Genomic DNA, 13,653 nt, shown 5'->3' on the forward strand with positions numbered 1-13,653 from the left:
AGCTGGCGACATGCTGGAAGCCTCCAGCTGCCTTCCGGGGGATTTCTGCCTCCGTGGAGCAGCTGGAAGGAGTTTCCTGTGCACAAGAGCCGGGCTGGGGCCCGAGCCGGGGCTGCCGCTGCTGCCGCTGTCCGGCCGGGCTCGGCTCCGCTGCCCAGCCCGAGGCTGTGCTCGTGTCCGGCCCCGCACGGACACCCTGGACGGACACCCCGCACGGACACCCCGCACGGACACCCCAGCACCCCCCGTTCCTCTGGGGACGCACTCGCTGCCAGCTCCTGGCAGACCCTCAGACGCCCTGAGCCCAGCGGGGTCACCCTCCCTGCGCCCGCCCGCCCTCCTGCCCCGTTCCAGTCCCAGCTCACAGCTGAGCCCGGGCCGGCTGCCAGGGACAGGGACAGGCCCTGCCCCGCTCCCAGCCGTGCCAGCAGCAGGGAAAAGCCCTTCCTCATCCCTTCTTTTCCACAGCAGTGAAGGAGGAAAAGGTTGCCCAGGACTGACCAAGTTCCATCCAGGAGCCTGGGCCCACCCCTGGGCTCCAGCAGCCCCTCGGTGCTGGAGGCTCCAGCCCCAAGCCAGGCCCCGGGAGCCACAGGTCCCCTGGAAAGGGTGGGAGCAGCACCCACCCAGCCCCTCTGCCTGCTCTGTGTCCTCATTCCCTCACGTTTTTAACCCACTCACCTCCCTCCCCCCTTTCCCACCTCTCTGGGGGGAGCCAAAAGCTCCCAGCCCAGACTCCTGCAGCTCCTGGGCCTTTCCTCCCCCAGCTCTAGGGCAGGTTCTGCACCCCAGGACCCCAAAATATGGGATGCAACTGCTCAGGCAGGAGCCCAGAGCCTGCTGAAGGCACAAGTGGGGCTGTGCCTGTGCCATGGCCCTGAGGGGCAGCAGGAGAGCTCAGAGCTCCCTTTGTGCTCCAGCTGGGCCCTGCCAGTGGCATTCAAAGGCAAGGGCTCAGCTCGGACCAAGCCATTGATGCTGTATTTAGGTCAAAATAAAAGGAAAAAAAAAGCAAACAAAACAGGAAAAAGGGAAAAGGCAGCTTCCAGTCATATCTCGTTTATTAAGGTCTATGCCAGCCTCGGGAGAGCTCTTCCAGTAAGTAAACAGAGCAGGCGGCCGCATCTATAATGAATAAATTTATTGTCTTACAAAAATCATTGTCTAGAAATATGGGTATACAAGAAAACAAGATATTTGCAGTCAGACGCCTGGTGGTCAACAGCCAGTTTGATTAAAAATATCCAAACACACACAACAAAACCTTTGCGACAGATGTTAAAGCTTTTAACCAAAAAGGGAAATCCACGGGTTTTGAGCATGTGGCAGAGGAAGTTTCCTAGTTAACACTGATTCATTGTCACTAATATCAATAATACCACTTGGACTAGAGAGGTACATGATATGAAGCACAGTCAAAATTAATACATTAAATCATTGTTATATAGGCAAATTATATATGTAACGTTGTCTTAGTACTGTAGTGTCTAAGGCACTTTCTGTAATGTCAGTTTTCAGCTATTTAAACAAAAAGAATGCTAACTACTCACTGTAATACTGCTCAAAATAAAAAAACAACAACAAAACAACAACAAAAAAAAAAAGGATTCACATCCACTGGCATGTTAACTGTAGGCAGGCAACATCCATCCATCCAGGGCGGGAGCCCCGAGCCTCGGCCCCGCAGGACCCCGGGGCTGCAGGGGGTCCCGGAGCCTCCCACGCCCTGACTCGGCCTCACATTAATAAATTAGTTTTGCCTGTGCTGTGTGTTTATTTCCCACTGGTGTTCACATTATCCCAGCCTGGGTGTCTGCAGGGCCCCGGGGGCTCTGAGCACGCAGGGCTGTACAGGGGACGGGGACCCACCTTGGTGTGCCTGGACTGCATGGACACGAACGGATGGAGCAGGTGCTGAGAACACTTCAAATGGGATTGCAGGATAAAAATGGACACTACTCACTCATCCCTACACTTCCCTCTAACACTTCCCAAGGCCGTTTTTCACAGTTCACTCAGGGGTTGTGTGCGGATCACGACAATTGGGAGAAAAGAAAGAAACAGGTGCGGTTTGGTCTTCACTGATCTGAGAGACTGCGCCCAGCCCGGGGCCGGCGAGCCCGGAGCCTGAAGGATGCTGCTGGACACAAGGCATGCACAGCCACGGCAAGGGGTCTGTCCTGGCCACCCACCCGCTGGGAATGACGCTTCTGGATTGATAAAAAAAAGTTTCATCCTTCACATGATGCTTTATAAAATGGCTTTACAATGAGTATCTGGAAAAGAGATGCACTGAACAGAGACGATCCCGGTTGTTTACTATATATAAAAAAGCAGTTGTACCTATATCTGAAGCAGGGTACAGTGTGGTGAGGCTGGAGAGCCTTAAGACATGGTTGACCTATGATAAGGAACCTTGTAGCACATGCCGAGGGTCGTAAGGCAGCTTTCCGGCCACAAGGCAGTTCCGAGGGCAGGGCAGGGCGCTCCGAGTGCTCCTGCCCGGGGCTGGAAAGGTCTCTGCATGCAGACGGGGCCGGGCGCTACTCGGCGGGGGCGGGCGGGGCCTCGTTCACGTCGCTGCCTTTGCTCTCGGCGTCGTCGTCCGACAGCTCCAGCGAAGCGCCCTCGATGTGCAGCTGCCGCCGCCCCGAGCGGCTCGAGGAGAAGGTGATGGGCCCTCCCCTCCTGCGAGCCGGGGAACAGAGCGGGGTGAGGGTCCTGCACAGCCCGGGCCAGCCCAGAGCACCGCAGGGCTTGGGCTGGGGGGATCCTAAAGCTCAGCTCATCCCACCCCTGCCACAGCTCATCCCACACCTCCCACTGTCCCAGGCTGCTCCCAGCCCCAATGTCCAGCCTGGCCTTGGGCACTGCCAGGGATCCAGGGGCAGCCCCAGCTGCTCTGGGCACCCTGTGCCAGGGCCTGGCACCCTCACAGGGAGGAATTTCTCCCATCTAACGCTGCCCTCGGGCAGTGGGAACCATTCCCTGTGTCCTGTCCCTCCAGGCCCTTGTCCAAAGTCCCTTCAGGAACTGAAAGGTCACCCTGGCAGCCCTCCCTGCTCAGCCATGTGGGAATGGGGCAGCTCAGTCCCACAGGGAGTCTCAGAGCCCCCTCCCTGCCCAGGGAGCCAGAACCCTGAGCTCCAACACCTCTCTGGCATTCCTGCTCAGTTTATACCTCACCTTAGGTTTGCAAGTCTCCAGTAACCTAAACTGCTGCCTCTGTAGGAGCACCCAGCAGAGACAAGAGCAGGTTCTGTACAAAATTCCAAGGCTGCCAGGGAAGCTCAGCTCAGCTCAGCAGCTCCAGCCAGGCCCAGCCCCTCTGTGCCCCTCAGCGTGGCTGACGGGCTGCAGGAGCCTCATCCCTGCTGACTCCCCCCTATCCCTGGCACAGACCTGGGTCCCACAGACCTGCTCTCGAGGAAACTGCTGCAACATCCCCAAAAGTGAGGGCCAGGAAAAACGGGGCCAGCACCAGCCACTGGAAAGGCACAACTGAACCACCTCCTCTGTCACATTTACCTGTGGCTGGGTTGAACTGGCTACCCAGGGAACCTGCCAATGGAAACTCTGAGGAGTCTGAGCTCAGGAGCTGTCAGGAATATCCCTGTGGAATATCAGGCAGCTTCCTTGTTCCCATCACCAGGCTCCAGTTTGACCCATTCCCTCATCTCAGCAGTTCCCAGCTGGATGTTCCCCAGGGACGATGGAGGGTCTGGGGGCTCGGAAGGGCTCGGGTAGATCCCAGTCCCAGTGTTCCAGTGGCACTGACCTTAGCCTGTTTTTGAGGGTGCTGACCTCCCGGCTCAGCCCCTCGTTGGCCTCCGTGGCATCGTCCAGCTCCCGCTGCAGCTTGCGCCGGGACGCGTTGGCGCGCGTGGCCTCCTCCTCCGCCTCCTCCAGCTGCCGCTTCAGCTGCTTCATCCTGGCATTGGCCTTCTCCATCTGCAGCCAAAGCCAGCACTCGGGGTCACCCCAACAGCTGCACCCCAACCCTGCTCCCCCCGGCTGGGGACGCAGCACAGCCTCAGTGCCCGGGAACACCACGGAGCTCCTGGCTCTGGGAGAGCAGGCTGGGAACAGCCCAGCCCAGCAGAGCTCACACACACAGGGAGAATCCCTGCTGGGCTTTCTCTGCTGGTTTAACCATCACTGTAGATTCCCTTAGGTATTTCCATTCCAATTCCTCTTCGCAAGCCCTTCCCACCCCAGGGAGGTTTTCCTGACCCCCACACACCTGCTCCTTGTACTGGTCCGCGTGGCGCCGCTCGTCCTCCACCTGCATGAAAACCTCCTTCAGCTTCTTCTCCGTGCGGCGCACCAGCTTGTTGGCAGCTGCTCTTTCCCTGGAACAATCCAAAGCCATCCTTTGTCCCAGTACTTGAGGGCTGGGAACACGGGATCTGTCCCTCCTGAAGGTGTAACTGAGCTCTCTGCACATGCCAGACACCAGCAATGGAACTGACTCGTGCCAGGGGCTGCCTGGGATGCAGGGATGCAGCTCTCAGAGCACAAAGCCTTTGCCCTGGGGCCATGTGAGCATGGAAAGAGGGCTCAGAGGGTGCCCTCACAACGAGATTGGACAGAGCAGCTTTAAAGATGCTGCTTAACCAGTAACACGGGCCTGCTGCAGAGCCCAGGGCACAGAAAGGACAGAGGTGGCGGTAGGACACCCCCAGCTGCAGATGGGGGGAGGAACCAGCTAAAAAAGTGAATTTTGAGAATAGGATTGAAAGGACAGATGGATAATTCACTGCAGAAAGACTTCTGGAGAGCACAGGATTAGTCTCAAACTGTCCCACCTAAGCTGTTCCTCTAACCAAGCAACCAGGGGTCTCAAGGGGACATTTCACCTTGTCCCAGGAAACTCCTGCAGCACCTTGTGGCTCTGGGACATCAACACCTTGCAGGGTTCATCCAGCTGGCAGGAAGCAAATCGATTCTGAAACTCCCAACCCCAGTTACTCTACAGCTGCCTTGGTAAAGTTTATCCCCTAAACAGGAGTCTCCAGACAATAAACCCAAGGCCTTTCAGAAACTTCCAGCATGGAACTTTCAGCTTTTTAACCCATACAGGCAACCAGGTTTTTCCCCTTACTTGGCTTCCTGCTCGAGCTGTTCTTCGAGCTGTGCAATCTTGGCTTCTAGAGTAGAAATTGTTGCCTTGAATTTGGACTTGACAGAGCCCTCCAGTTCCTGCAGCTTGGCCTTGAGCTCCTTGTTCTGCCTCTCGAGCTGCTGCCGCGCGTTCTCACTCTTCTGGGCCGCGCTGCGCTCGCCGGCCAGCTCCGAGTTAAGCGTGTCCACCTGGCAGGGAGGGGACAGGGGTCACTCAGTGCCACCAGAGCCTCCGTGGATGTCACCCCCAGCAGCGGCTGCCCCTGGGCTCACCTGCAGCGTGGTCTTTCGGAAGCGCTCGTTGAGCAGCTCCATGTTGCTCTGCTCCTCCTCCAGCTCCTCCTCCAGCTGGGCAATCCGAGCCTCCAGCCGGCGCTTCTCGTCCAGCAGCGCTGACCTGCACAGGGGAAGGGGTCAGGGCGTGTCCAGAGCCCACAGAGCTCCTGGGGAGGTCACTTAGGATCAGAGAGTCTCCTGAGCTAGAAGGGATCCAGAAAGATCCAGCCCCTGGCCCTGCACAGACACCCCAACACTCCCACCCTGGGCATCCCTGGCAGCGCTGTCCCAACGCTCCTGGAGCGCTGGCAGCCTCGGGGCCGTGCCCATTCCCTGGGGAGCCTGGGCAGGGCCCAAAACCCTCTGGGAAAGAACCTTTCCCTGGGATCCAGCCTGAGCCTCCCTGTCCCAGCCCAGACTCACTTTCCAGAGGCGCTGTTGGCGATCTCGTCCGCCAGCTCGTCCCGCTCCTGCTCCGCGTGCCGCCGGGCGCGCTCCGACGCCGCGAACTCCTGCCGAGGGTGGGAAAGAGTCAGTGCAGCCTCGGGAACCCTACAGCTTCTGCAAACAGCTCGGCCTCCTAACAGCTTCTGGGAGATGCTGTGAACTGGGATATCCCTGGGGGCTTTTAATGGATAAGCCAGCAGGACACATCAGCCGGATATTCCCGCACTGCCCGGGGACTGCAATGGGGTTATTTCTCCCTGTTCCCCACACAAAGCAAGGCGAAGAAAATCCAGGAAGATCAGTAACACCCAAGCCCTCAGCAGCAGGAGCAACCACTGTGCCACATGCTCTGACCGACACAGTCAGTGTACAGCAGGTGCTAAATTAAGCAAATGTTTTAGGTTCTCACAGAGCTCTCAGCATGAAGGCAAGAAGAGAATAAAAACTGAAAAGCTTTAGCACAACAGCACACACAGCACTGAACCCCAGATTATAAATCCCTTAAGTGGCAGAAACACTCAAGCATTTGCTAAGGACAATTAAATGCTCTACGAGTGCCACACCGATGCCTGAAGGCCACCAAAGTCCGCCTGGAGAAGCTCCAGGCAGTGCCACGTTATCTGTGAAGGCTCCAAGGGAAGTGTGGTGAGTCTGGACAACTGCTGCAGGCCTTGTTCTGCAGCTAAAGCAGACAAGAGAGGCACAGGGACACTCTGCAGTCTGACCTTGTGGCAGCACAGGGCGAGAGTGGAAGATGAGAGAGAGGCAGCAAGACTTGGAGCTCTTACATAAAGTGCCAACATTGATGCCCATAAGAGAAAGGGCTGAGAGGGCAGAGGGATAAACCTCCACACACACAAATGGTTCACTGAGGCCAGAGAGGGAATTGTAAATATATAAACCCTAAGAACCCATTTCAGTGCTGACACTGAGCACTGCACCTCTCAGAGACTCCTGAACCACCCAGCACACCGTTAGGGAAGGCTCGAGTGTGTTTAAGCAGCAGTAAAGCTTCCCTGCTATCCAGGAAGCCCAGACTCCTGGAATGATTCCTATGAAGCTGTAAAGACCTCAGTGATGACCTGGAGCAGGGGAACCAGAGTTCTCCTGGCTCCCATTTCTCTGGTCAACTCACTACCTTGTTTTTTAGTATTTTCACTCTCTGCCTTACTCTGGGAAGAAAAACAAATCTGTTGGATTTCCAACTCACCTCTTGGAGCTGGAGTATTTCTGCTTCGAGACTTTTGAGCTTCTTCTCACTCTCTTTGGACTGGGCAAAGATCTCATCCCTGGATGCTCGGGCCTCTTCCAGCTCCCGCTGGTAGTCCTTCATCTGAGCCTGCAGGTGGAAAGCAGGGTAAGGAACAGCCAGGCTGCATTAGGACAATCACAAGATCCATTCTAGCTCTGATGCATTCCAGCCCCTAAGAGATAAAGCTTTTCTCCCTAAGTGGCTTCATTCCACTTAAAGGCATTTCCAGTTCTTCTGTATTGTAGAAGTTCATCTTCTCATCCTTCCACCCTTCAATGCCTGGTCAGAAATATCACATTCCAAGACTCCAAGCATTCCACAGAATTATAGAGTGGAATTTTAGAATGGCCTGAGCTGGAAGGGACCTTAATTATCATCCAGTCACACCCCTGCCATGGCAGGGACACCTTCCACTATCCCAGGTTGCTCCAAGCTCCATCCAACCTGGCCTTGGACACCTCTAGGGATGTGGAAAGTGTTTTTTGTGGCAGGGGGGTTTGGAATGAGATGAGCCTAAAGGTTCCTTCCAACCCAAACCATTCTGAGAGTCTGTAAAAGGGTAAGTTTTGAGTAGAGCATAAATCCAGGTCAGATACTCTCAGACCCATGAGTGGAGTCTGATTCTCCCTCTGCCTTCAGCTGCACTGAATGGAAGCAGTCCCTGGGCAGCTCCCAGGACAGAACCAGCTCCCTGATCAGCTGTGCCTACCTGGAGCTTCCTGAGCTGTTTGATGGCCTCATCCCGGGCCTTGTTTGCAGCCTCTATCTGCCCCTCCAGGTCCTTCAGGTCCATCTCCAGTTTCTTCTTGGCTGCCACGGCCAGCGCCCGCTGCTTGCGCTCGTCCTCCAGCTCGGCCTCCAGCTCCCGCACCTGGGGACCACAGGCAGGATCAGCCCCTGCAGGGCCACACAGCCCTCAGCAGGGCAGGGACCCCAAAAGGCCTGCCCAGAGCACAGGGACACCTCTCCATGGGAAAAGGCCACGGAATGGCAGCTAGGGGGAAGGCACTGTGGATGGCAAGGCCAAATCCCAAATGGAAGCAGAGACCTCTGCACTGAGCAAAAGGGAAACCCGAGGAAAGAACTCAGCATCTGGAGCATCTCCATTTCAGCCTCCTGCCCACCACTCCCACCCACCACAGGGGATGGCTCCAGGGCAGATGTCACTAACTCTGATGGAAAATAAGAACTAGAATCACCTCGTTGTGTCAAGGAAACAATGAAACCATTCCCTTTGAATGCCTGTTACTGGCATTTATACACCAACAACTTCTTTTCCCAAAACAAAACAGGAGTGTGTGAACAGCCAGGCCACATGGACTGAGCCAAACCTATGCAAAAATAAACTGAGCCAGAAATGCCACACGTTACCAACAGGAAAGAATGTTTTGTTTGGAAGCAAATCTCCCTCCCAGTGCAAGGTCAGGAGCTCTTGTCCAGTTGAGATAACAGCAACTGTGTACTGCAGTGACCTTCCAAACCCTCCAGGCCAGGTTTATTCCTAAGATATCTCTACACTGGTGATTCTCAGATTTTGTTTTCCTGTGATAAATCTTGAAATACTGGCTGGCTTATTCCTCAACACTTAATGTTAATTTAGAACCATCTTCTCTTACAAACATGGAACTCTAAAGGCATTTCTTGAGGCTCTTCTGATCTCTGTGTTCCCAGAACTCTCAAGCCCAGTGAACCTGGAAGCTCTGCCATGATTTTCATTTGGGAATCTGTTCAGTTAATTTTCGAGTCTATCTCGGCATCCATGGATTTGTTCCTGGATATCAAACAGGATGGGCTTGAAAATGCAACTGAGATATCCCTGTCCCGGGAATACACCCAGGCAGCAACAGCCAAACCTCGTGAGTGGTTTTGGATGCCACGAGCAGCTGCCTGGCACTGCCTGGTGGCAGTGGCCAGTCCTCAGCCAGAACTATTGTATGGTTTGTAAAAATTCTGTGGTTTGGGATTTCCATAGGATGGAATCTTTAAGCAAAGTTTTATTCTTCTGGTAGCACAGAGGCCCAGAATTCTGGCAAAAGACCCTCCCCCCCTTCTGACTACAACACAGAGTAAACCAGACATACTTGTTTCACCAGCATCCTCTTCTTCTCCTCATTCTGTTCATCTCTGGCTTGCAGATCTCTGTCAAACTGGGCTTTCATAGCCTGCATGTTCACCTCCAGACGGAGTTTGGCATCTTCTGTGGCCTGCAGTTCATCTTCCAGCTCCTCCAGCTGAGTCCTCATCTCCTCCACCTGCTGCTCCAGGGTTCTCTTGGACTTCTCCAGCTCGTGGACCTAAGGCACAAACCCTGATCACAGCCTGTCCTTCAGGGACCTCACACCAGCAGCTTCGAGCAGCAGGACAGGTCAGGGACTGCATTTTGTGGCCCTCTGAGCTGGACAATGAATCAGAACAGGCAGAGCAGCAGTGGGGGGCTGAAGCAGAGGCCCCACAGGGTCAGTGCAGACCCACACCCCTCACCCAGGCCTGGCAGAAGGGCGGATCTGCTTCTTGGATAATCATGTGGGGGCTGTGACAGGGGGCCTTTGCTGCTGCCTCAGCTGGGTGCAGGAGGGAGGACACTGAAGGGTCACAGTTCTGCTCTGCCTTCGCTTCAACCACGTCCTGCAACCCAGCTTGACCAAAGGTAACAGAAGTCCTCATTATCCCTCATTTACACACAAAAATACACCCAGCAACACAAAAATGAGGAAGTGGCTGTCCCCATCTATCAGAGCAGCAACACATAACCAGTTCTGATTGACCACAGTCCCACCTCCAGTGATCCAAAAGTATAAAACTGACATTTGGAATCCTCCATGCAGAGGGGGAGAACACAGCTTTTGAAGAGGCCTCATGTTAACAAGGACCAGCCCCTTATTCTGGGCATTAATTCCTCCAGCATTTTGGGTCAGCTTCAGAAAGTTCTGTTCTTGTGTCACAGACCCTTCTCCCGCCAGGGAGCTTTCCCTCTTAGTCCCAGTGTGGAACCATACTTACATTTTTGCCCACATCATCTTTGGAGCTCATCAAATCTTCCATATCTGCACGCAGCTGCTTGTTCTGCCTTTCAAATTCCTCCTTGGCTTCCAGGGCCTCCTCCAGGGCCCGAGCCAGGGACAGGGCTTTGGTTTCCTTCTCCCTCGCCTCTGCCTCAGCACGATCTCGCTCCTCTGCATATCTGGCAGAAATGTTCTTTTCTTCTGCCAGCATCTGAACAGAAGAAACAATTAATCTATCTCTTAAGCTCCACAATCAGGTCCTTCCTGCCTCAGGTGTTTTATTCAGGAAGTGGTTCATGCTCTAAGTTTAACTGGCCTTCAGGAGCTGTCTGGTCCATCAGTCGTGATCAAAGTACCAGTAAGAGAACAGCTACAGCTCCTCTGGGAGGAGAGGAGGAAAGCAAGCTACTCATCAAGACTCAAGTTTCATATGATTTCCATCTTTCACTCTTCAGATCGTTTTTTTAGTCTACCTTGAGGGATTACAATAAAACTCTTAAGTTTTCGTTTCAGCATAAGTCTCTTTTTGTATATGAAGAGCTGATTACTTGATCTAACAAGCCTCAGAGATGGCATTTGGCTCACAAAATTGGGAGCGGCAAGTTCCTCTTAACAAAGGCCAGCTGCTCACAGGATTATCAATAACCACAGCACTCCTGTCAGACCCTTCTTTATACAAGGCTCATTTCTGCAGCAACACTAAAAACAAGATGCTGCTTAAAAATCCTAAAAAGCCAGGAAGATGACAGGAGACTGGAGTACCTGATCAAACTTCTTCTGCTTTTTCTCCAAGTTGGAGACAATCTGGCGCTGGTGATCCAGATCCACCATCAGGTCATCCAGCTCCTGCTGCAAGCGGTTCTTGGTCTTTTCCAGTTTGTCATAAGCCAGAGCCTTCTCCTCCAGGCGCTGGCTTAGGGACTCCATGTCCTTCAACAGCTTCTTCTTAGTCTCCTCCAGGCCTTCAATGGTTCCCAAGTCATCATCTACCTTCTTCTTGGCCTCAGCCAACTGAAATTCAATAAAAACAAGTGAAGTCCCTCAGTGCATCACGAGAGGGAGGAAAGGCACCCAGGGGCAAAGTGCAAAAGCAGGAAGAGATGGTGCTGCAAGCTCAGGGAACACAAAAACTGGGAGTTTCCAGGGTGCTAAGCAGGGCAAAGCCCTGCCCATCACAGATCACTGCACACATCATCACTGCAATGGAGAAAGGCCACAGGAAACTTCATTCCACAATCTGCTCCAGCACCTGTGGAGGTTCCCTGATGTGTTCCCCAAAGCTCTGGGACAGCGGTTTGGGACACCTCACACAAGCCTCCACTCACAGCAGTTTACCTGGGCCTGCAAGGCCAGCATCTGTTTCTCCAGGTTCTTCCTGGCCTCCTCTTCCTCCTCCTGCTGCTCTTGCAGGTTGTTTTTCTCCTCTTCCAGCTGCCTTATCCTGCTGCTGAGGTTGAGCTTCTGGCGGGTTTCCTCCTGGAGCAGCTCCTGGAACACAGGCATGGGCAGAGCTGAGTGTGCTCTGAAACCCCCACAACTCCACCTGTGGAGTTTCAGGTTTATTTTTGTCTCAGATTTTGGGACAAGGACATGCTTTATGAAGACATCTGTTATTTGGGTTTTCAAAAAGCCACTGACCATTCATTTTGGGCACTTTTAAACCTTCATAAAGCTTACTTCTGATCAGGGAATTCATGCCAGAGTCTGTTCTAGAAGTTAATGGGTGGTGCTTTTCCACCTTTCAAGGGACTAGCACAGAAGTCACCTTCAAAATGCATTTTCCTTTCTTCAGACAAGCACAGAGCACCTATTTTAAATCACCTGGGAAGAACATGGGGCAGCAAATCCTGCAATGGCACAATGCTTCTAGGTTTTTCTGCATTGCGTAAAGATAAAGGTCACTTTAAAGGTGGAAACTTCTGTCCTAACAAAGTAATGAAAGGTGTAACATAACCCCCATCCCATCCCCTCTCCCCCATCCTGCTCCCTACAAACCCCTCCAGTTGTGATTAACATTATTCAAGGAGTTCTGCAATTAAGTGGTCACCATTAGAACTTTTATACAGGGAAGACAAAATGCATTGAAGTCATGAGTATCTGCAGAAAGCTGCATTTTCTTAATTAAGAACCAAAGCCTGACAGTTTGAACTTCAGCTGTAAGAATTTGAAGCTGTCAGTAGAAGACAGGGTTTTGTTCCTCATATACCCCACGGATATTGACATTAAATTCTACCTGGAAAGGGGTTTTTTATTTGATTCTTATCTCCCACAAAGATATAAAAGAGAACTACCAGCTATCAGGTAGTGAAGCTCAGATAATGAAAACTTGGTTCCACATGTAGCTGAGCCATCCCAATCCAACCCAGTCCACCCCAATCCACTGGACTCAACAGGAAATTCAGCTTCTACCCAGGGGACTTCCCAAAGCATGAATGAAAATGTATTTTCTGTTAGCAGTCAGCATTTCCCTGAGGAGCAAAGCTCCAGTGCCAAGCTCAGCTTTGCTGCACACACACCTGTGTATCCTGAAGCTGAGATTCCAAACTGGCTGCATCCTTGGCAAACTTGATGCCTTTCTTCTCTGCCTCCTCCAGGAGACTGGAGACATTATCCAGCTCATTCTGCAAAGCAAGCAGCCCAAAGGTAACAGCACAGCCCAAACCCCACTGGGAGCTGGAACTGCACAACACAAAACCTCAACAAATTCCAGGTATGGCAAGGCAGCAACAGAGCCCAACAGAGAGAGACCAGCTAAAAATACTGAGGTGTGGCTACAGAACTGAAGCTGAATGTCAGTCCTGAAGTGCAGTAACAAAGCAAGAGTTATGCTATTAAGCTCTGGTACTTGGCACAGCACTTTGTTCTGATCCCTGCATTCACACTTTAATGCTATTTTAATTCTAGGACCATATATTTCATGGAAGCATTAATTCAGGGATTATCAGGGTGGCAGCTGGGTTTAAAGCATCGCTGCAAGAGAAGAGGTTACTGCCAGGTGCCACTGTATTATTTTGGGCTACACTACTTTTATATACAGTGAGGACAGCTTGAAAGCTTCCTCCACAGAGAACTGGGCCGTTCCCTTTTTGAAGTGCTTCAGCTGGATCTACCTGAAGTCCTCATGGCTGTGCTTCAGAGGTCAGCCATGGCTGCATTTTGCCTGTTTGCTCCATTTCCCAGAAAAATGGGCCTGTGCTTGCAATCCCTCCCTGCCAGGCTCCCAGCTTTGAGCACAAAAGCAAACCTGTGGCCACCATGAATTTTTGCTCACACCTATGGAAAAGCTCAGCTTAATCTACTCAATTCCACAGCCAAGCCAAAATCCTGTATTCCAGCTGGACTGTGCAGAGCTCCCTGTAGGATTTGCTCTCCAGGATGGAAGCCGCATCCTTCAAAGCCACTGTAACTCTTGCACAGCCCAGAACATTCAGGATTGATGTCACAGCTGTCCAGTTTCTCCATCTGAAGCACATCACCACTTTAGGGCCTCCCAAGTCCATGAGAGCCCTTGACTGAGGTCACCTCCCACATCCTCCACAGGCCATTTCTGCA

At 52.9% G+C, this 13,653-nt stretch overlaps 1 protein-coding gene across 4 annotated transcripts in view; it reads right to left on the bottom strand.

The window, feature by feature from the left end:
- Positions 1–1,043: 1,043 nt before the first annotated feature.
- The window catches only part of MYH10 (myosin heavy chain 10), a 91,709-nt gene continuing 79,099 nt past the window's right edge, over positions 1,044–13,653 (bottom strand). For all 4 annotated transcript variants that reach the window (XM_048323836.1, XM_048323840.1, XM_048323837.1 and 1 more), the window contains 13 exons: positions 12,618–12,722; positions 11,437–11,589; positions 10,864–11,112; positions 10,100–10,312; positions 9,181–9,393; positions 7,809–7,970; positions 7,058–7,186; positions 5,824–5,912; positions 5,398–5,521; positions 5,105–5,313; positions 4,244–4,352; positions 3,779–3,951; positions 1,044–2,688 (listed from right to left, as the gene is read on the bottom strand). In XM_048323836.1, coding sequence (XP_048179793.1) covers positions 2,544–2,688; positions 3,779–3,951; positions 4,244–4,352; positions 5,105–5,313; positions 5,398–5,521; positions 5,824–5,912; positions 7,058–7,186; positions 7,809–7,970; positions 9,181–9,393; positions 10,100–10,312; positions 10,864–11,112; positions 11,437–11,589; positions 12,618–12,722 — 2,073 coding nt within the window. In that variant the 3' untranslated portion in view covers positions 1,044–2,543. The remainder of the gene's footprint in view (positions 2,689–3,778; positions 3,952–4,243; positions 4,353–5,104; positions 5,314–5,397; positions 5,522–5,823; positions 5,913–7,057; positions 7,187–7,808; positions 7,971–9,180; positions 9,394–10,099; positions 10,313–10,863; positions 11,113–11,436; positions 11,590–12,617; positions 12,723–13,653) is intronic.

The sequence above is a fragment of the Corvus hawaiiensis genome, chromosome 19, assembly GCF_020740725.1.
Source record: "Corvus hawaiiensis isolate bCorHaw1 chromosome 19, bCorHaw1.pri.cur, whole genome shotgun sequence".
Classification (NCBI taxonomy): Eukaryota; Metazoa; Chordata; class Aves; order Passeriformes; family Corvidae; genus Corvus; species Corvus hawaiiensis.